Raw genomic sequence first — 23,059 nt, forward strand, 5'->3', positions numbered from 1 at the left:
CAAACATACAACCATGGAGGCCTAGCAAACAACCCTGGAGCACTAGTACACAATCAACCATTGGTGCACAACCATGTGTTGTTCGTGCACAACCATGTGTGTTCGTACACAACCATGCACGAACTGGGGCCCAACCATGAACAACTAGAAGCCCAACAAGTCACACCCCCAGAGCCCGACCAGTTGTGTAATCGCAAGCCTTGGAAGCAAATATCTCATCCAACCCCCCACCAGTGTGCTAAGTGGGGTGCCAAAAAGGTTCATTTTGAGGCCAACCCTTTATGTCATATACATCAATGACATAGATGAGAATATTACAAACCACATCAAATTTGCTGAAGACACTAAGATCTATGGTAAAGTGGAAAGTGAAAGCCATATTGAAACCTTACAAAGAGATCTACATGAACTCCACAAATGGTCAGATGACTTTTTAATGTCGATAAATGCAAGACCTTGCATGTGGGGCATGACAGTCCACATCACAACTACCAACCTGACAGCACTACATTTCAACAGATGTATGAAGAAAAGGACCTTGGAGTCAGAATCCATCACGTGAGGCATAACAATACACAACACAACTACCAAATCATCAACATTATCTTGGAGTCATAATCTACCAATCACTGATAGTTGTACAACAAGTGGGAGCGGCAGTAAAAAAGCAAACCAAACCCTGGGAATAATCATGTGTACCTTTACCTTCAAGGAAAAGAAAGTAGACCTTCAATTGTATAAGTTTCTGGTGCGCCCCCACATGAATTATTGCATCCAGGTTTGGAGACCTCATCTTCAGAAAGACAGAGCTGCTCTGGAGTCATGTATTACCAGAGCTATGGAGCTATGTCTTACGACAAAAATCATACCAGAGCTTAGTCATCTGTTGTATCAGGAACGGTTGAGGGCCACAGGGCTAACACCACCACAAACCAGGCATGACAGGGCGGACTTCATAGAAACCTTTAAAATACTAAACAATTTGGAGGATGTCGCTCAGGACAATGTCTTCAAAAGGTCAGATGTTACACGAACAAGGAGTAACGGGTTCAAACTCAACAAGCCAGAATGTTGGACAGGAAACAGGAGATGTTTTACCCATAGGGTTGGAACCCCGTGGAACTGCCTACCCGCCGAAGCCGTAAACGCCGAAACTCTTCTGGGTTTTAAAATACAGCTGGAAAAGATCATCAGGGCAATTGGGGGGACTTTTGGCAAGCCGCCGGCTTACTGTCCTCATCGAGGCCACTAGTGTTAGTGGCCCCCAGGTAAATTCAGTTCCTGGATGGGTGTCCCCACTCCTTCCCGTTATGAAGCTCCTTCCTCTTTATTCCAAAAAAAAAAAAATATTACAGTGTACACAGGATTGTCGCTTGTCACTAAACTTAGCTTTTAAACTATTAACTTGATGAAATAATATTATCTTATACGCGAGAATAAATCTGAATACGCAGTGTGAAAAATTGACGAATGCGACTTTGGGTCAGGCGGCGCCTGAGGGCAGGCCACTATAAATGCTTCACCCTCCACATACTTCAAGTGCAAATAATTGCCAACAGAACCTAAATACCGAACCTGCTATATGTCTAATTAAACATAGAATATACAATTAATTTACAAACGATAAAAACTATTTTTAACACACAGTACGTGAAAGTCTATAATAAATGCGTCTGGGGGGGGGCTCGACCGCCGTGTTAACGAGCCTAGCCTGACGACGGGGTGATTTAACACTCTGGGGATGTGTATTCTACATAACATCCTACCCATATAATGTTGGCAAATCATGATCCTCAAAATCTTCCACAATATCTGATAGAGGACAGACTATTTAGCATTAGTGGAATACAAACATTTGAATACTACAGAACCCGGATGAAAAAAATACGGAAATAATAACCCACGGAGACATTACAAATATTATAACATTACAAAAACTCAATGTTATAATAGCGAACAAATGTATAATGCATTAAGCATTGTAGGTGGAGGTAGACTATATATTCATGTGTACCTCCCAATTGCTCAGATAGCAAAAAAAAAATTATCAGCCTTACCGACACGGGAACAACGCTGTTCACGCCGCCGCTGCTTCCTGACGACTGGCGGGGTCGTCGTCGATGACCCGTAGCGACCAACCGACCCAGAGACCCCCTGCCTAAAATTATTTGAACGCCATATTGAAATTTCTAGCGTATAGCGCCAGGAGTGTGTAAATTAATATTTATAAATGCATTATAGGCCTTTCTAAAGTAATTAATAGATCTGAATATCATATATTGTCTAACAAACGAATTATTTAAGTTAATATTTTAATTATGCCAGATACGAGTCTCATCGCACACACGAAGATTCGTCAGCGGATTTTTTTTATTTTTTTATTTATAATAAAAATGGAAGTTCTTAAATTCTTGTAAAGCCACTAGCATGAATAGCGTTTCGAACAGGCCCTTAATCCTAATTTTTTCCCCGGAATACGACCCACCAAATAGGCCAAACAACCTATTCTCTGCTAGGGGGGGACAGTTAAGGATTGTCGTCCGGTCAGTCCTTCCCGGCCAGCAGGTCAAAGCACTGGCGAAAAGCCGGGCGCGTGTTTTAGAGGCCGACCAGTTGTGTACCCACGGGCCTAACAAACCAACACCTCCCCTAACCAGACATACATCCCCCTAACTCTACAAAGCACACCGAGAGCCCTACCAAAGTAGGGAGGGTCCACAGACGAGAACGTGGTTATAAGTATAGGTCCACAGGCATGGGTCCCACACCATTTGGTCTGGGAGACATCTCCCGTCACGCAGGGTGCAGTCGCGTCTCCACAAATCTCCAGTATCATCTCTTGATACTGGTAATGGCTCAAAAGGGCCACCACTGATAGGCTATTCATGCCCGTGCCACCTCTTGAGTGGCTTAATCTTCATCAATCAATCAATCATGGGCCCCAGTGCCCATCATCTGGGTTGGAGAGCAGCAGTGCACTGCTTTGCTCAGAGAGTATAATGCTGCTAACACAGCCCTGCCTTCAATAAACAAACTTTTCAGCATTATTTAATTAGCTAAGATTTACCTGAATTTACCAGAGAGGCACTATCTCTCATTGAGGATAGGAAGCCAGCGGCTTGTCAAATGTCCCCTATTTGCCCTGGTGATTTTATCGAGCAATGTTTTATCATTTACGACTTCGGCGGGTATGCGTTTCCACAACTTTATAATTCTATGGGTGAAAACAAATATTTTCCATCCTTCAGTGTAGCTTGTTGAGCTAGAAACCGTTGCTCCTTGTTCGTCTTACATCTAGCCTTTTGAAGAAGTGTTCTGGGTCAATATCTTCCGAATTGTTCAGTAATTTAAAAGTTTTGCTGAGAGCAGCCCTGTCATGTCTGGTCCCTGTGGCCCTCAACCGTCCCTGGTATGGAAGTCGACTTAGTTCGGGAAAGATTTTAGTCGCCCGGTGTTGAACTTTCTCCAAAGCAGATATGTCTTCTGAAGATGAGGTCTCAATGCGTGGATATAATAATCCAAGTGGAAGAACACCAGAGATTTATACAGTTGTATTAAAGTTTAAGCCACCTTTTCCTTCTTCAAAATTTCGTTTGACTATTCCAAAGGATTTGGTTTGCTTTTATAACTGCAGCTTCCACTTGTTGTACAACTATCAGTGAATGGTGGATTTTGACTCCAAGATAATATTGATGATTTGGTAGTTGTGCATTGTTATGCCCCACATGGGTAAAAAAAAATCTGTTTTCTGTCCTAAGTTGTGGCTTGTTGAACCTGAAATCGCTGTTCCTTGTTTGTGATTGATTGATGAAGATTAAGCCACCAATGAGGTGGCCTCACGGGCATAAACAGCCCGTAACATAGTTTGTGTTGTTGTTGTTTTAGATTCAGCTACACTGAACAAAAAGTTCCAAGCAGCACGAGCTATTGTGAGCCCGTAGTGAACTTGGCACAGGAAATATTGATATTAATATTAAGAAATATTGAAAAAATTCGTGTTAGAATTATTAATCTTACCTTTTTGGTCACGTTGAACAACATATATATATATTATAGGGAAGACGTCATAGAGAAAGGGGAGCAGGGTGGACAGATGCATCAGTGAAAGACGATGAGGGGGTATTAGATTTACTTGTGTTCATTTATTATGCACCCCATACCCATCACGTATGGAGTACAAGTAACAATCTTCAAAGTTATACACGTTTGAATATATATATATATATATATATATATATATATATATATATATATATATATATATATATATATATATATATATATATATATATATATATATATATATATATATATAAAGTCTTTTGTAGCACAATCGGTTCAAGAACGGGGCCAGATTCACGAAGCAGTTACACAAGCACTTGCGAACGTGTACAGCTTTCCTCAATCTTTGACGGCTTTGGTTACATTTATCAAACAGTTTACAAGCATGAAAACTTCCCAATCAACTGTTGTTATTGTTATAAAAAAAAACTCCCGGTGCTTCGGAGCTCATTATAACTGTCTAATAATTGTAAACAAAGCCGCCAAAGATTGAGAAAAGATGTGCTTGCGTAACTGCTTCGTGAATCTGGCCCCTCACACGTCTGTAGGCCGAGCAATTTACGTCTGCAGTGAGCCAGTTACACGCACCCATCCAATGGGCGGTAGTGGAGAGTTTACAATGTGCGCGCGTACTGCCTGCAGAACAGTAAGTCAACTCGAGATGTTTAGTTATTTATGGTAGTACACCAATTTGAATTAAACACCTACACATTTCTCGAACATCTATAATAGAAGTGTCTTTGAATTCTAAATATTTTTTGGGTCACATTTAATTACAGAGTGACGTAAGGCATGTGAATAGTTCCGCTGACAGTTTACATTTGGTCAGATCAACTTGAGCCAGCGGTGCACACTAGCGGTGCTTGTAGCCCCCCCAGCGGTGCACACTAGCGGTGCTTGTAGCCCACCACATCCCTAACACCAGAAACATTTACACGTCTGCTGAGCGTTAGCTAACACACAAAGGAGGGGATGGGAGGACATCAGGGAGAGAGGGGATGGGAGTACGTCAGGGAGAGAGGGGATGGGAGTACGTCAGGAAGAGAGAAGACAGAAAGGGATTAGGAAGAAGTGGGAACAAAGAAGGTAAATAATAAGGGGAAAGTCAATTATAAGGGTCGATGTAAGCGCTGTGACAATAAATTGATGTGACAGGGTCAAGGGAGGCGATGGAGGGAGCCGTCAGGAAGGGAGGAATTAAGGCAATGGAGGGAGTGAGATGATGGAGGGAGCCGTCAGGGAGGGGTGGGACCGTCCACCTGGTGAGTATCAACAAGGGAGACCGGGCAGGAGCACGGGGCGGGGCACGGGGCGTGGCAGGGGCTGGCCTCCAGTTCCAGCAGCAGCAGGGTGTTGGTGCCCTGGGTGAGGGCGCTCCGGGGCACGTAGAGAGTGACCTGGGGGCCCACCTCCGGCCAGTACCTCCCCAGGCACACATCATTCACCCACGCCACGCCCTGCAGGAGACACAGTACAAGAGTTTAGGAAACTATCCATGTTTCAGTGTGGCAGTTCGTGTGGAATCCACGAAGAATATTATTTACCCGCCAAATTCGTATATATAATTAGTAGACATAGTAGAATGATAGAAGAGCTGACCCTGTCAGGTGTCATACACCTGACAGGTGTCATATGACACCTAAGGTGTGTTAGGGGAGAGTTGTATGACACCTCTCAGCATATATGACTTCTCACTGTATTTCCCGTTGTCGGGGACACGAAACTTGTACTTAGGCCTTATCTGGGTCCTTTAGACCTATTACTGTGCCCAACCGTTTCTGTCCTGCCCAGGGATTGAACCCGGGTCCCTCGGTTGTGAACCGAGGACGTAGACTACTGTGATACAAAGAGTTTACTTCAGTTCTGGAATTATATGTTCATGATAAGTGCACAATTGTTGGTGAGTCAGAAAACTGTGGATGCGGTGGTCTTAACCCTCCCCCCTCTCGGCAGGTGATAGGTCTCGTGCCAAATACAGAACCATTGATTGATTGATGAAGATTAAGCCACCCAAGATGTGGCACGGGCATGAATAGCCCGTAAGTGGCTATTCATGCCACTTAAAAAAATTAGTGAGTGGAACCAATGGCATTTCAATAGAGGATACATATACTTTATATACACACGGAAAGGTATATCCAATGTGTCAGTGTGTATACATTGAGAGTTGACTTCAGTCGTGCACTGTGTACAGGACTGAGGTGTACACTCGCTGGCGGGTCAGTAAATGTGAGTGGGTTAATACTCCGCCAGAGGGTGACCCAACACTATAACTGGCAGAGGTCGTGTTAACCTGGCCTGGGTCCCAAGACACACCCACTGCAACACCTCCACCAGCGGGAGGAGTGTACACGGGAAGGCAGTACACTAACAACAAAGAACCTACATTCAAGACCTCAGGTATTGATGAATAATGGAGACTCTGAATTCTCAGTTATAATTTGAACTTTTACGTGCCTTATTTCATACTATTTTCTTATAGTACATCTGTGGTTGGGTCACGGAGCAACCGAAGGAGCTCAATGTGAATAGATGAAAAAATACATTGACAATAATAACCTTGGCCCAGCCATCAAGACGGAGGAAGGTATCCAGAGGGTGCGGCTCCTCCGCAGGAATGTTGAAGGTGCCCCTGTAGAAGGTCATGCCTCCCTGCGGTGTCCCTAGCTGAGGGGACGGCGACAGTGTCTGGTGGAGGCGCCAGAGAACGTGCCGGAGGCGGGTCAGGTCGGTGAGAGGCAGCGGTGTCATCGTCCATCCCTTCAGTACGTGGTTGTTGATGGTGACGTTGGCGGTGAGGCCCTGTGGAGCAGCCCAGGTTACAACTCCTTCCCCCTATATATATTATACTATATATATATATATATATATATATATATATATATAATATATATATATATATATATATATATATATATATATATATATATATTAGTATATTTTGGTAGCAGTCTTTCCTGTAGACATATATTATTAAATATGACCGAAAAAGTAAGATTAATAATTCTAACACGAATTTTCTCAATCTTTCGTACATTACGCTTCACTGTTGGAGGTAAATCAAAAATCACTTCTCCAAAATTCATTTTTATTTCTAGTCTGACGCGACACGGGCGCGTTTCGTAAAACTTATTACATTTTCAAAGACTTCACAAATACACAACTGATTAGAACGTATCTCTGATTTTATATCTACATTTGAGTGAGGTGGGAGGGGTGATGTGGCATTAACACAAGACAGAACAAGAGGGGATATTAATAGGGTATTAAAAGTATCAACACAAGACAGAACAGAAACAATGGGTATTGAATAGAAGTGTTTGTAGAAAGCCTATTGGTCCATATTTCTTGATGCTTCTATATTGGAGCGGAGTCTTGAGGTGGGTAGAATATAGTTGTGCAATAATTGGCTGTTGATTGCTGGTGTTGACTTCTTGATGTGTAGTGCCTCGCAAACGTCAAGCCGCCTGCTATCGCTGTATCTATCGATGATTTCTGTGTTGTTTACTAGGATTTCTCTGGCGATGGTTTGGTTATGGGAAGAGATTATATGTTCCTTAATGGAGCCCTGTTGCTTATGCATCGTTAAACGCCTAGAAAGAGATGTTGTTGTCTTGCCTATATACTGGGTTTTTTGGAGCTTACAGTCCCCAAGTGGGCATTTGAAGGCATAGACGACATTAGTTTCTTTTAAAGAGTTCTGTTTTGTGTCTGGAGAGTTTCTCATGAGTAGGCTGGCCGTTTTTCTGGTTTTATAGTAAATCGTCAGTTGTATCCTCTGATTTTTGTCTGTAGGGATAACGTTTCTATTAACAATATCTTTCAGGACCCTTTCCTCCGTTTTATGAGCTGTGGAAAAGAAGTTCCTGTAAAATAGTCTAATAGGGGGTATAGGTGTTGTGTTAGTTGTCTCTTCAGAGGTTGCATGGCTTTTCACTTTCCTTCTTATGATGTCTTCGATGAAACCATTGGAGAAGCCGTTATTGACTAGGACCTGCCTTACCCTACAGAGTTCTTCGTCGACTTGCTTCCATTCTGAGCTGTGGCTGAGAGCACGGTCGACGTATGCGTTAACACCACTCCTCTTGTACCTGTCAGGGCAGTCGCTGTTGGCATTTAGGCACATTCCTATGTTTGTTTCCTTAGTGTAGACTGCAGTGTGGAAACCTCCGCCCTTTTCCATGACTGTTACATCTAGAAAAGGCAGCTTCCCATCCTTTTCCGTCTCGTAAGTGAAACGCAGCACGGAACTCTGCTCAAATGCCTCTTTCAGCTCCTGCAGAAACCGGCCATATACTGGAGGTATGTTGACGACATTTTTACACAGGTACCTGATGTCAGACATCTGCAGGAGCTGAAGGAGGCATTTGAGCAGAGTTCCGTGCTGCGTTTCACTTACGAGACGGAAAAGGATGGGAAGCTGCCTTTTCTAGATGTAACAGTCATGGAAAAGGGCGGAGGTTTCCACACTGCAGTCTACACTAAGGAAACAAACATAGGAATGTGCCTAAATGCCAACAGCGACTGCCCTGACAGGTACAAGAGGAGTGTTGTTAACGCATACGTCGACCGTGCTCTCAGCCACAGCTCAGAATGGAAGCAAGTCGACGAAGAACTCTGTAGGGTAAGGCAGGTCCTAGTCAATAACGGCTTCTCCAATGGTTTCATCGAAGACATCATAAGAAGGAAAGTGAAAAGCCATGCAACCTCTGAAGAGACAACTAACACAACACCTATACCCCCTATTACAGGAACTTCTTTTCCACAGCTCATAAAACGGAGGAAAGGGTCCTGAAAGATATTGTTAATAGAAACGTTATCCCTACAGACAAAAATCAGAGGATACAACTGACGATTTACTATAAAACCAGAAAAACGGCCAGCCTACTCATGAGAAACTCTCCAGACACAAAACAGAACGCTTTAAAAGAGACTAATGTCGTCTATGCCTTCAAATGCCCACTTGGGGACTGTAAGCTCCAAAAAACCCAGTATATAGGCAAGACAACAACATCTCTTTCTAGGCGTTTAACGATGCATAAGCAACAGGGCTCCATTAAGGAACATATAATCTCTTCCCATAACCAAACCATCGCCAGAGAAATCCTAGTAAACAACACAGAAATCATCGATAGATACAGCGATAGCAGGCGGCTTGACGTTTGCGAGGCACTACACATCAAGAAGTCAACACCAGCAATCAACAGCCAATTATTGCACAACTATATTCTACCCACCTCAAGACTCCGCTCCAATATAGAAGCATCAAGAAATATGGACCAATAGGCTTTCTACAAACACTTCTATTCAATACCCATTGTTTCTGTTCTGTCTTGTGTTGATACTTTTAATACCCTATTAATATCCCCTCTTGTTCTGTCTTGTGTTAATGCCACATCACCCCTCCCACCTCACTCAAATGTAGATATAAAATCAGAGATACGTTCTAATCAGTTGTGTATTTGTGAAGTCTTTGAAAATGTAATAAGTTTTACGAAACGCGCCCGTGTCGCGTCAGACTAGAAATAAAAATGAATTTTGGAGAAGTGATTTTTGATTTACCTCCAACAGTGAAGCGTAATGTACGAAAGATTGAGAAAATTCGTGTTAGAATTATTAATCTTACTTTTTCGGTCATATTTAATAATATATATATATATATATATATATATATATATATATATATATATATATATATATATATATATATATATATATATATATATATATATATATATATATATTGTGACGATAATCTCCTTCAAGAGATTGAGCCTGCTCTTCCCTCCAAAGTTCGTCGATATAAACATCTATATAAAACAAGTATGGAAGAAAAATCCAACAACGACAACACCAGCAAGGTTTGCCAGAGCGTAAAACGTATGCAGCCAGGAACACCTGCTCCACCTCAAACCGCCAAACTACCTGTCTTGTCGCCTGCTCCTCGCTGATTGGCTGCGGGTCCAGCTGCAACTGCACTCTACCCACCATACTACTTGATGTCTGGGGCCGCCACGACCTCAGTCTTCAGAATATCCCGTGCTTTCGACAAGTTAACACGTCTCGTTGGTAGACTAAGCCCCAGGCTTACGTGTACTAAGAGAAGTGATAGCTTGAAGCCAATATTCCGGCACCTATTTACTTTGTTTACCATACTCTTGTTATTTGCACACTTGTCTTAACGTAACTTTTCATTTTGCCATTTGATTATTCTTATTACTTTGATTGATTTTATTATACGAATTTGTATGTCCATTTTATTCATGTTTTGCTTTCTTTAACGTAATTAAAATTTCATTGTTAAAATTTACTTGTGTTTTGTGTGTCTTCTCCTTACCTTACCACAGACGAAGTTCCAGATTTTCTATTTTTTTTTCTATATGTGACGAGGCCATACCCCTAGCTTTTGAACAGCCGAACACCAACGCGTTACCGTCACAATATATATATATATATATATATGTCGTACCTAATAGCCAGATCGCACTTCTCTGCCTACTATGCAAGGCCCGATTTGCCTAATAAGCCTAGTTTTCATGAATTAATGTTTTTTCGACTACCTAACCTACCTAACCTAACTTTTTCGGCTACCTAATCGAACCTAACCTATAAAGATAGGTTAGGTTAGGTTAGGTTCGGTCATATATCTACGTTAATTTTAACTCCAATAAAAAAAATTGACCTCATACATAATGAAATGGGTAGCTTTATCATTTCATAAGAAAAAAATTAGAGAAAATATATTAATTCAGGAAAACTTGGCTTATTAGGCAAATCGAGCCTTGCATAGTTGGCTGAGAAGTGCGTTCTGGCTACTAGGTACGACATATATATATATATATATATATATATATATATATATATATATATATATATATATATATATATATATATATATATATATATATATATCACACAAATCCAATGACTGGCGGAGCTGACCTTGAAGTCATTGAGCCTGGGGCCCACGGAGACCCGTCCCTGGCTCTCCACCATGATGACGAGGGTGTGTCCGGGGAGGGCCGTCACCGCCACGTCGTACAGCTCCTGCTCCCGGGACACCAACCCGACGTAGCGACCCTCCACGAACACGTACCCGCGGTCATGCACGTCGTTCACGCTCAGTCGTGCCGGGTCAGGCTGCCGGGTATGGGTGTGTGGGAGTACAGTCAGTAACCTTAGCTTGTTAAGAAAGCAAACTGGTTTACTAATCTGTTTTCTTAGCTTCCTATATAAATATTATCTAATTCTAGTAATTGTCTAATAACGACATATTGTCTTAGAACGACATATTGTCTAAGAAATTGAGAACGAATAATTTTGAGAGTCCTATAGGTTAAAAAAAACTCACAATCTCAAATGCGAGAATAACACTAACCTCACAATCGTAACTCACAATCGTCGGCTCACATTGTGAGCCGACTTCTCAAGAGCCCTGAAGCTGTGAACAAGGTTCCAGACTCGCAACTTTCCTCAACCACCCGACCCGGTACTCACGACCCTGAAGCGAAGGACGGTGTGGTAGACGACGATGCCGTTGGCGAGGTGCAGCTGCTCGAAGGTGAGAGGCCAGGGCTGGGTGACCCCCCGGAGGAGCGACAGGAGCTGCATCACCGACCCCAGGGGCTCCATCTTCACCTCCCCGTACCTTGCCTTGAGGGGCACTGGAGGCACCGGTCCAAGGGGCACCACCAGGTACTGAGAAGAACGTAGTCGATAAGAGTCAGGCACTTTACACTCTCTCTCTCTCTCGCACACGTTCACTCACCCGCCCTCACTCACCTACCTTTTTATTTTTTTCTCTCACTTGGGCTGGTCGGTAGAGCGACGGTCTCGCTTCATGCAGGTCGGCGTTCAATCCCCGACCGTCCAAGTGGTTGGGCACCATTCCCCCCCTCCCCCATCCCATTCCAAATCTTCATCCTGACCCTCTTCCCAGAGCTATACAGTCGAAATCTCTTGGTGATATCTGCAGATATTTCCTTTCCCTTCTCTCGATCACTCACACAAACTAAATAAAAGTTTTCCGGGAGTATTTATAGAGACAGACCACGAGAGGATCTGAAGGTACAGAGCCTAACCAGAAAGCGAATGTGTTTCACACAATCGCTCCTCACCGCCTAGGGGAGGGGGAACTGGACACGACAAAAGCTGAGGAATCTGACGAAATGTCACCACGGATCCTGAGAGAGGCACAGAGCCATCCCCTGTCTCTACATACTGCAAACGAATAAATTGCCAGAGATATACAAAACAAGTAATGTTTATCCTATATACAAGAAAGGAGAAAGACAGGAGCCCTTGAACTACAGCACTGGCCTGTAGCTGGCACTGACATTCCCGGCAAGGTCCTGGAGATTCTTGGAGCGCTTACTAAATGTGGGCTTTGTCTCTATGCACCAACACAGCTTCAGTGAAAGTAAATCATGTCTAAATATTCGATTAAAAGTTCTACAACCAAATGATAATGATCAAACTGGAGGGGGAAGGCACTGTACATTCCTTGATGTCCAGAAGGCCCCTACACAAACCAGAATAAAGCTGGAGCAGCTGGAAAAGTGCTGAGTAGTTGAGGGAATACCTCTCGGATAGGAAACAGAGAGAGAGAATATAAAACAGAGTGAGGGGAGGTCAAAATGGGGTGCCATGAGCTCAGTGCTACGGGCCATTTTCTTTCTGGTATATGTAAATGACCTGGCAGAGAAAACAATATCATTCATGCTCTTGTATACTGACGATACAAAGCCGACCAGGAGAGCTAGCAGCTAAGGCTGCAAAACACTACGAAGAGATTTGGATGCAATGCAGCCGACAGTATACGAGACGTACACTCAAGTGGACGAGTGAGCACGTCACACAAGGGTGCCAGAGACAAAGTGGACGAGTGAGCACGTCACGCAAGGGCCACAGAGACAAAGTGGACGAGAATAGACCTTAAATGCAAGTGACAAGTACATCTGAATCCGAGAGACACAATTAAGGAAGTGTTCCATCAGTGCAGGATTAGTAAACAAATTAAATGAACTAGAGGAGGAGGAGGAGGAGGTAGTGGAGGCTAACTCCGTACATGGAGGGAAAGGTAGTGGTAGGTATCCACGTACAGGAGATACGTGGATACCTACCACTGTACCCATGTACAGGAGGAGATAGGGGGAGCATTCGACCACAGAAGGTGACTGTAATACTTATACAATGGTAACCCGCATGCACATACACTCTCGCCTCTCTCGCATACACAGGGTTAATGGCGTGCTTCGTGTAGTGCTGTGTTGCTGACCACGTTGCTACAGGCGACTGAAGACCTGTCTTCTACACTACACTACACTACACTACACTACACTACACTACACTACACTACACTACACTACCCCACAGTACCTTGCTGATGACCTGCCTCAGGGCGTGGTACTTCTCAGTGGGGTCTCCCGCCTCCGACACGGGCGCGTCGTAGTCGTACGATGTTGGGCACGTCTGGAATGTGCGGCCCATGTTGGAGCCTGCAAGACGACAGCTGGTGTTAGTCGCCTGTGTTTGTTAGTCACGCGTGTGTTGTGTGTGCGTTTGCTAGTTACTTCACGCGTGTGTTTGTTAGGGGAACAACAAGGGAAGCAGGTAGCTGGGCCAGACTCACTGTTTGGGTTCATTTTATAATTTAAGATTTAAAGCTAGCTTATGGCTGCCTACGAGGGAGAGGCAGAGAAACGAAGAACACACAGTAGGCAAGTATGGAAGATGGAAAGAAGGGGAGACGGAGGTTTAGGAGAAAGGAAAAGAGAGAAACCATGTATGGAATAGTAAGGAGGGAGGGAGGGAGTTATCATGGGAAAGCGCCAAGCCAATGCGACTATATAGCACTTGGAAGGGGTCAGGAGAAGGATTGGGGATGGGACGGAGGGGAAAGGAATGGTGCCCAACCGCTAGGACGGTAAGGAGACGGAGGAAAGATAACATTAAAAGAAGACCAGCTGAGATACAAGAGAGACCAACGGTGAAGGAAAGAGTGTACTGGCCAACGGTGAAGGAAGAGTGTACTGGCCAACCGTGAAGGAAGAGTGTACTGGCCAACGGTGAAGGAAGAGTGTACTGGCCAACCGTGAAGGAAGAGTGTACTGGCCTGCGGTGAAGGCGAAGTTGGTGCCGCCGTGGAACATGTACATGTTGACGGAGGCGTTGAGGGCCAGGATGGCGTCCAGCGCCCCAGCCAGCTCCTGCCGGCGACAACACCACCACCACCATGTATCACGCTCACACACCATACATGCCAAGACGTATATACAGACGAGGAGTCACAATAACGTGGCTGAAAAAAGTTGACCAAACCACACACTAGAAAGTGAAGAGACGACGACGTTTCGGTCCGTCCTGGACCATTATCACAATTGACTTGATAGTGGTCCAGGACGGACCGAAACGTCGTCGTCTCTTCACTTTCTAGTGTGTGGTCTGGTCAACAAGACGTATATAAGCTGTGTAGCCTTAATTCGCTCCAAAACTTATATTATTCTCTACTACCTTATATTAACAATACAAAAATATTGCCTAGATAGTTGAGCTTGAGTGTGTAACATTATATTATCACAATAGCAGTAACTACCACTCACAGGACGAGTATAAGTAGTGCACAAGAAACTACCACTCACCTGGGCGTCGGTCTTGTGGTGAGGCTCCCCCCAGTGATCTATCCATCCCGGGTAGAACTCTGAGTTAACGAGCGGACCCCGAGGTTCAAACAGCCTCTGCTGGCCGAAGATCTCGTTGGGGTCAGTTCCTGGGTGGGAGAAGGTCAGGGTTGGTTAGTGATGTGCATCACCACAACCTGAAGGTCTACAAGCGTTTATTAGCCAGATGGTGAGGAGGTTCTCTATTGTGGTGGTGGATCAGAGTCATGAATGCTTCCAGGACCTCTGGTGTGCTCTTCTATCGTGTGGGCTTCCAGGTCTTATGGCAGATCAGAGTTATGCGAGCTTCCAGGACCCCTGGTGGATGTCATGTGCTCTTCCAGGACCCCTGATGGATGTCATGTGCTCTTCCGGGACCCCTGGTGGATGTCATGTGCTGTTCAATGACCCCTGGTGGATGTCTTGTGCTCTTCCAGGACTGCTGGTGGATCAGAGCCACGTACACGTCCAGGACCCCTGGTGGATGTCAAGGTACCGAATGTGGAACGGTAGATGTGAGCGCATTAAAGCAGTCATTAACATAACTTAAGACGCGCCAGAGCCACAACATACGTCTATGGAAACAGGTAAGAAAAAGCTAAGCATACTGACATTTCTTCTGTAACAGTAGTTTATTATTATTTGTCTATCTGTCAGATCCGTAAGTCAGAGTTGAGTTGGTTGTTGTCATCCAGGTGTACAAATTCCAGAAGAATCCTTATTTTATCTACTGTACCCAGGCATGGACATCTCACCTTCATAAAGACAATTAGACTGGAAAACGTTCAGCACAGAGCAAGAAAAAGTATCCCAGAACTAAGCCAACTCTCTTACCAGGAAGGTTGAGGACCTCAGTACTAATGACACTACTCACCGATCTCATCGTGACTTTGAAATTACTGAACATTTAAAATTAACAAGTTATTTGTTGATTTATTATTGTCTTGCTTTCTTGATACATAAATTTCAACAAAGCGACACGTTTTGCTTGTCTAGTTCACACGTCATATCACAGGGTTGTTGGTTAATGGAACAAATTAGACGGTGACACATTACAACAAAGTAATTTTACTGCAGGCGATGAGTCACAATAACGTGGCTGAAGAATGTTGACCAGACCACACACTAGAAGGTGAAGGGACGACGACGTTTCGGTCCGTCCTGGTCCATTCTCACAATCGACTTGAGAATGGTCCAGGACGGACCGAAACGTCGTCGTCCCTTCACCTTCTAGTGTGTGGTCTGGTCAACAAAGTAATTTTACTACCAGCGTTGCAAGCTCACCAAGACCAAAGTCGACCGTGGCGTAGACGTCCGGGATCTTGCCACACCTAAGGTTGGAGGAGCCGGTGGAGTCGACAGTGAAGAGGACGACAGAGGGCCCTAGGTGCTGACGGAACACCTCCCGAAGGTGGGCCGTGTACTGGAAGTCACAGTTGCTGCTCGACCCGTACTCGTTCTCCACCTGACACAGTCCAAGCAAGTCTGAATTTTTGCCACCAACTTCGTCTGATTTCGATTACAAACAAATGTGCACAGATTGCCTTAGTAAATTAATATGAAAATATTATATATTAATTTGAAATCGGAAGTTCGTTTGTAAATATCGAGAAATTTCAGCCTTTATTTATCTAAGTAACTCAGCCCATCATGGCAAAGATGAGACTTATAAATGTCTACCCTACGATATGTACTGACTAGATTGTTCAGCTTGAAATGTAGTAAGCTTGAAAGTCGGCTAGTCCTAGGAAAACACGCTTGGATAGCTCGTTAAGGGTTACAACGTTCTGGCATGAATACATTAATGCAAAACATGCAATTGGCGTCACCTGAACCATGATGATCGGCCCGCCGTTCTCGTAGAGGAGCGGCTTGACCTTCGGCAGCAGCACCTCGCCCAGCCACGCGTCTACGTGTCTCAAGAACGCTGACGAAACACAAGAACTCCAGTGTAATATCTATTATGGTAATTGATTTCTATAAACATTGATAAATATATACTATGTTTTCATTGAACACTTGCTTGATTATACCGTTTCAGAGGAGATAATCGTATATTAATGCTTTGTTCACTGCTCTAATAATTAGACAAAGAAAACATTTCTTTTGTGAGAGAGAGAAAATGGTTGAGTCAGCCACTCACGCATCGCACAACCTAACATAACTCAACTTTAATAAACCCAAACTTAACTTTGCTAATGAAGCCTAACTAAGCATAATCTAATCTAACATACCCAAAGTAAAATATCCGACTCCAGCACAATAAGTGCATGACCTCCATGTATGGCATACGGCGCGGTAGTCATAGTTTATCTACAGGAGGCCTGGTCAGAGACCGAGCCGCGGGGACCTTGAACCCCGGGACCACCACATGGTAACGGCGGCCTCGGTAGCAGTCAAGAATAATACAAGTGTTCTTACCGGGATCCGAACTTCTTAGGCGGATGTTTGGATGAAGCCGCAGCAGCCAGTATGGAAACCCTCCCTGAATAAATAAATAACATGTGAACTAATAAATAACACGAGCAAACCAATAAATAACGCATGTAAATCAATAAATAACAAATGTAAATCCATAGCGTCCTCCTCTGACCCCCCATGTTCCCGCCATATTCCTTCCTACTTTCCGGGTGACCCTTGCCCCTCACCATGTCCCGCTCGGCGCAGATGAAGGGTCCAACGCGAAGGATAACGAGGAGATCTTGGTCCTGGGCCGCGGTGATGAAGGCCTCCAGGTCGTGGTTGCCAGAGAAGTCCAACACTCCGGGCTCCGGCTCGTGGCTCGACCACTCCACCACCCTGATACACACAGCCTTCAGTTAGATCCACACCTTTGATTCGTCCTCTCAACACAAGATATAGACACGACACGGGTGCGTACGTTTCTGGTTAGGTTAGGAGGTTGTTTTTTTTAACGGAGTGGCAAATCAAGGATTTGTACACTGAGAGGTATACCTCTATTTTTTAGTGTATGTATATTCAAAGTTTTCTTTAACCCTGAATTATGTTCAGGACTCGAGTATTTACCTGATGGCCACTTATACTAGTGGCCTCGATGAGGACAGGAAGCCGGCGGCTTGTCACTAGTATACATGCTGGTTGATAAGTAAGCTATTGTGGCGACTAATTAATAACTCTCCTACGCTTGATAGGCTTTGATAGGCTTTAAGGCCTGCCCGAAACGCTTTGCGTAATAGTGGCTTTAGGCATTGTATGTACTAGCTCTATCTATTAATCCAACAAACTTTGTAAAATCTCTTTATGTATGTACCTTACCTAAATAAACATTTATTTATTTATTTATTTATTTATTTAAGCCCAATACCAAATCGAACCAACTAGTTGATAGTCTGTGAATACACTGTTGAAGTATATATATGTTAACAAAATGTGTGTGTGTCAACAATGATGCAATTACGTTACCATGGTAGCCTATGTAAACTCTGTTATATGACTTGTGTACGAGAGGAGAACTTTGTAGAGGGCGGGGATCAACCTCCATACTAAAATGGACAGTCATTCATCGGTAAAATAAGCCTGATCTAGTTCAGTCCTTGTGCAATAAGCTGCAATAGGAGATCACGTATTTTATACTCCAGGGATAAGCCATCCTTGTTAATCCCACAAAATTTGTTTTCTGTTGGAGAACTGAGCCGAGGTCTGTAAACCTAGCCCAAACGTTAGAAATTAACATAGTTTACACGTTGTTAATGACTTCATTTTGTTGATTCTGCGCCAGATAAAATGTGGATTAGTTATCAGTTGCTAGTGATAGTGGAAACAATAATAACAAGGGAAGGTAAAAAACAAAAAAGGGATCAAGCATCTCCAGAAAACAGATGCTTTTTCACCCATAGGGTTGTAAACCCGTGGAACCGCCTTCCCGCCAAAGCCGTAAACTCCAATACTCTGCAGGGTTTTAAAATACAGATAGAAAGGATCATCCGGGCAAATAGGGGAGGGGACCTTTGCGAAGCCACCGGCTTCCTGTCCTTGTCGAGGCCACTAGTATTAGTGGCCCTCAGGTAAATTCAGGTAAACAACACCGGAGGAAGACTCACGTCTGGACGGCGTTGAAGCCCGCCATCCGAAGCTTCCACAGTCGGTCGGCCCAGAGAGAGGCGGGCACCCGGAAGTAGTGGATGGAGCCAGACACGTAGCGAAATGGCAACCCATCCTTCAGGAACCTGTCATTGGCGTAGTCGATCTTGAAGGTCCGGCGTCTTCTGCCTTCCTGCTGGGGAAGATGGAAATAGGATAAACATGGCTACTTATAAAGGTTTAGTCAACCTATGAGCTCTAGGACTCAGGAAATTAATTTTTATTTGTTTTTATTTACAAATTACAAGGTACAAAAGTTGTCGAACACTTGTTTATAGGCTACGAGCTCTCTCTACCATAGGTCATAGTTTGCAACCCAAGAGTTCTCCCTACCATAGTGTAGTGTTTGCAAGCCAAGAGTTCTCCCTACCATAGTGTAGTGTTTGCAAACCAAGAGTTCTCCCTACCATAGTGTAGTGTTTGCAAGCCAAGAGTTCTCCCTACCATAGTGTAGTGTTTGCAAGCCAAGAGTTCTCCCTACCATAGTGTAGTGTTTGCAAGCCAAGAGTTCTCCCTACCATAGTGTAGTGTTTGCAAGCCAAGAGTTCTCCCTACCATAGTGTAGTGTTTGCAAGCCAAAAGTTCTCCCTACCATAGTGTAGTGTTTGCAAGCCAAAAGTTCTCCCTACCATAGTGTAGTGTTTGCAAGCCAAGAGTTCTCCCTACCATAGTGTAGTGTTTGCAAACCAAGAGTTCTCCCTACCATAGTGTAGTGTTTGCAAGCCAAAAGTTCTCCCTACCATAGTGTAGTGTTTGCAAGCCAAGAGTTCTCCCTACCATAGTGTAGTGTTTGCAAACCAAGAGTTCTCCCTACCATGGTGTAGTGTTTGCAAGCCAAGAGTTCTCCCTACCATAGTGTAGTGTTTGCAAACCAAGAGTTCTCCCTACCATGGTGTAGTGTTTGCAAGCCAAGAGTTCTCCCTACCATAGTGTAGTGTTTGCAAACCAAGAGTTCTCCCTACCATAGTGTAGTGTTTGCAAACCAAGAGTTCTCCCTACCATAGTGTAGTGTTTGCAAACCAAGAGTTCTCCCTACCATGGTGTAGTGTTTGTAAACCAAGAGTTCTCCCTACCATGGTGTAGTGTTTGTAAACCAAGAGTTCTCCCTACCATGGTGTAGTGTTTGCAAGCCAAGAGTTCTCCCTACCATAGTGTAGTGTTTGCAAACCAAGAGTTCTCCCTACCATAGTGTAGTGTTTGTAAGCCAAGAGTTCTCCCTATCATAGTGTAGTGTTTGCAAACCAAGAGTTCTCCCTACCATAGTGTAGTGTTTGCAAACCAAGAGTTCTCCCTACCATAGTGTAGTGTTTGCAAACCAAGAGTTCTCCCTACCATAGTGTAGTGTTTTGCAGGCTAAGAGTTCTATCACGGTTCATTTAAAAGATTTACCAAACTTTTTTTCCCCATAACATAAAGCAACAATTATTTCCCATCCAGGTCCCCAGTCACTGGTAAGCACACAAAGGTGATCAGTGAAAGAACAGTCAGTAATGAGGCCAACTGGAAACTATTTTTTGTCGAGAGCTCATCATTAAAAAAAGTCAAGTAAAGGTAGAGTGGGATCAATGGTGCTCTTCTGAGACCTTAACCCAAACTGGCTTGTAGCAACTATTTAGTCGAACGTGTAAAAATCGAGTGTTGTTGCCAATACTGGTCACATTTAACCTTGTAGAGAGCACGAAAAAAAGAAGCCAAAACCCAAATTTAACATTCCTTAGCCAAATATCCCCAGTTTGTAAACTGTAGGTAGTAACTAAGTGACTGTAACCTATCCACCGCTGCCCACTGGATGGGTTGGGGAGGGGGGGGGGGGCGGGGCAATACAAACATATAAATTGTGACACTAGCTCTCCACATATGTCAGTTCCTTAATTTAGAAACTATACTTGTGATCGATCTCGAACCCATTGATGATGTGACTACTTATACTGAATTTTGTAACTAGCTCATCAAGATTATAACTTGTTTAGCTAAATGAATTGTGTGGTTCAGTCCCTGAGCCCATTATGTGCCTCTGTAACCCTTTCCACTACCGCCCACAAGATAGGGTATGGGGTGCATAATAAATGAACTAAACTAACTAGGGTTATGACAAGACATATATATATGTACTAGATTAGGCCTAAGATAATGCATATTAGCCCTAGGATTGCATGGACAGGTTAGGTTCAATAGTTGCTTTTCCATTTTTAGTTCGCCATTTGGGTTAATTCAATAATAAAGGAGGTGAATTTTCTTGTGTTTAACAGTCCATTTGTGTACGTTTGACCAAATAGTTGCTATGCATACTATCAATAAAGAAGGACGGACTGGGGGGGGGGGGGCTATGTTAGTCCACATGTCAAAAAAAAATATCCTTTTTTTCAGGGATATTCCTGCGCGGGGTCTAAGCCTCTGGCTGGCCCACTAAGTGTTGCTTGTTTCTGTTTTACTTGGGCGGAGTATGAGTATTTATGACTCGTATGGTCGTTTCAGTTTCAGTAAAATTTTGCCATATGTGTTTAACAACTTCTGCTCAGTTGCATCTAGGTTGAAATCTTAATGGGTTTGTAACTGCACTGTGTTAGATAATGTTCCAGTGGTCTGTCGGGCATTTCTCCCACAGTGCTGACATTTCCTCTCATCATCCGGAACAGATGTAAGCCTATTTCCCATGCACATGGGTATCCAAGCCTGATGCGGTGTAAGTGTACTTCTGTTGCTCTACTGCTCCCTTTCATCTAACTAAGTGGTTCGTAGTTGGTTGAGTTCTTGTACCAACCCACAGATCCAGATGTTGCAACTGCTGTGTTGTGGTCACTGTACATCTTTTGCATTGCTCTATTTCTAATTAAAAAAAGTATACGTTTCCTCTCTCCTACCCAGCAATTTTAGGTATTTTTGTATTAACAATAAACCTTTCATTTTGTACATTATTCGAAGATAGCACTAAGTGTTATTTCGTGTTTCTCATTTTTTTTTCATCCATATGATTAAAAACCATTAAACTGTCTACTCACGGAAACATTAAATTCCATGACATTAAGTTCAAAATCCAGTTAGAAAAAATCTTCAGGAACAATAGGGAGAAACTTTGACAAGCCGCCGGCTACATGTCCCCATAGAGGCAACTAGATAGGCAATGGATTCACTTGGAAATTCAGGTAAATTAATTTTAAGACGTCCGAAATGCAATCTGTATCTTGCCAGAATAATGATATGCCAGCCTTATCACTTTATCCTCATTAAATAAATTGTAGCAACAATCTATATACAGTAGGCATACACACTCCAAAATTCTTACAAACCTAATTAATATTTTTGTGTATAAAATGTAAAATGCGAACACTGTACTAATGTTCGAATGTGTAGAGTATTTCACTTTTGTTTTTGTTAATTTGCAATTAGTTCCCGAGGTCCACTCTGTAACTTACATGTGTTCCTTGAGTGAAGTGGATGACTACTAGGCACAGGATGAAGAATGTCCATGTTTTCAGTTTTGCTGCCATTTCCATATTCTTGCTTGTATTGTATTGTATTCTATCTTGTGTTCACAAATTATATTCCACCCAATTTTTATAGCAGCACTTGTGCCAACGTCGTTATTAATAATGTCACCGTTTTACATTAACATATGGCTATATAACTCGCACAGTAATGTGATAATCCAAACTTTTACTATAATATTACAATGAAACTCGCTAACACCAAAGCCATATATATAAATTAAAACTTTTTCGATATACGCGCATGCTTTCAGGGTTTGTTTCGGATGACTGTCCATCAAAATAAAGCTGTAGCACTTAATGGACTAATGATCTAATTCTGTAGAAATAACAGTAAACTGCGATAATTGTATGGCGGACGGCCATCGTGTATGGCGCCAGAGGGTAAACTGCCACCCAAGCCTCGGTGCACGGGGACCCGGCCGACAGTAGCCTCGCTGATAACATTCATTTATTTTATTTTATTTTATTTTATTTATTTATTTATTTATTTATTATTTATTTATTTATTTATTTATTTTTATTTATTTATTTATTTATTTATTTATTTATTTATTTATTTATTTATATACAAGAAGGTACATTGGGTTTGTGAGAATACATTGGATAGTACAGTATTTACATTCTTGTAAAGCCACTAGTACGCGCAGCGTTTCGGGCAGGTCCTTAATCTAGCAGATAATTTTAAGTAGGTAATTTCAATCAGAATTGATAAATGATAAAGATACATTACAAGAGAAAAACTTACAATAC

At 43.1% G+C, this 23,059-nt stretch overlaps 1 protein-coding gene across 2 annotated transcripts; it reads right to left on the reverse strand.

The window, feature by feature from the left end:
* Window positions 1-5,160: 5,160 nt before the first annotated feature.
* LOC123744885 (beta-galactosidase) lies at window positions 5,161-22,718 on the reverse strand. Of its 2 annotated transcripts, none has more exons than XM_045725101.2 (13): window positions 22,235-22,718; window positions 18,782-18,954; window positions 17,369-17,519; window positions 17,142-17,205; window positions 16,550-16,647; window positions 16,005-16,185; window positions 14,703-14,830; window positions 14,177-14,270; window positions 13,441-13,559; window positions 11,560-11,760; window positions 11,005-11,202; window positions 6,622-6,864; window positions 5,161-5,519 (listed from the first exon to the last, which is right to left on the reverse strand). In XM_045725101.2, the coding sequence occupies exons 1-13, from the start codon at window positions 22,313-22,315 to the stop codon at window positions 5,298-5,300; spliced, it is 1,953 nt and encodes a 650-aa protein (XP_045581057.2). In that variant the 5' UTR covers window positions 22,316-22,718; the 3' UTR covers window positions 5,161-5,297. The 2 variants fall into 2 exon arrangements, with proteins under 2 accessions (XP_045581057.2, XP_045581056.2); XM_045725100.2 differs by having other exon boundaries at window positions 18,782-18,957; window positions 22,235-22,452.
* Between the last annotated feature and the right edge of the window lie 341 nt (window positions 22,719-23,059).

Source organism: Procambarus clarkii, chromosome 70 (genome assembly GCF_040958095.1).
Source record: "Procambarus clarkii isolate CNS0578487 chromosome 70, FALCON_Pclarkii_2.0, whole genome shotgun sequence".
Classification (NCBI taxonomy): Eukaryota; Metazoa; Arthropoda; class Malacostraca; order Decapoda; family Cambaridae; genus Procambarus; species Procambarus clarkii.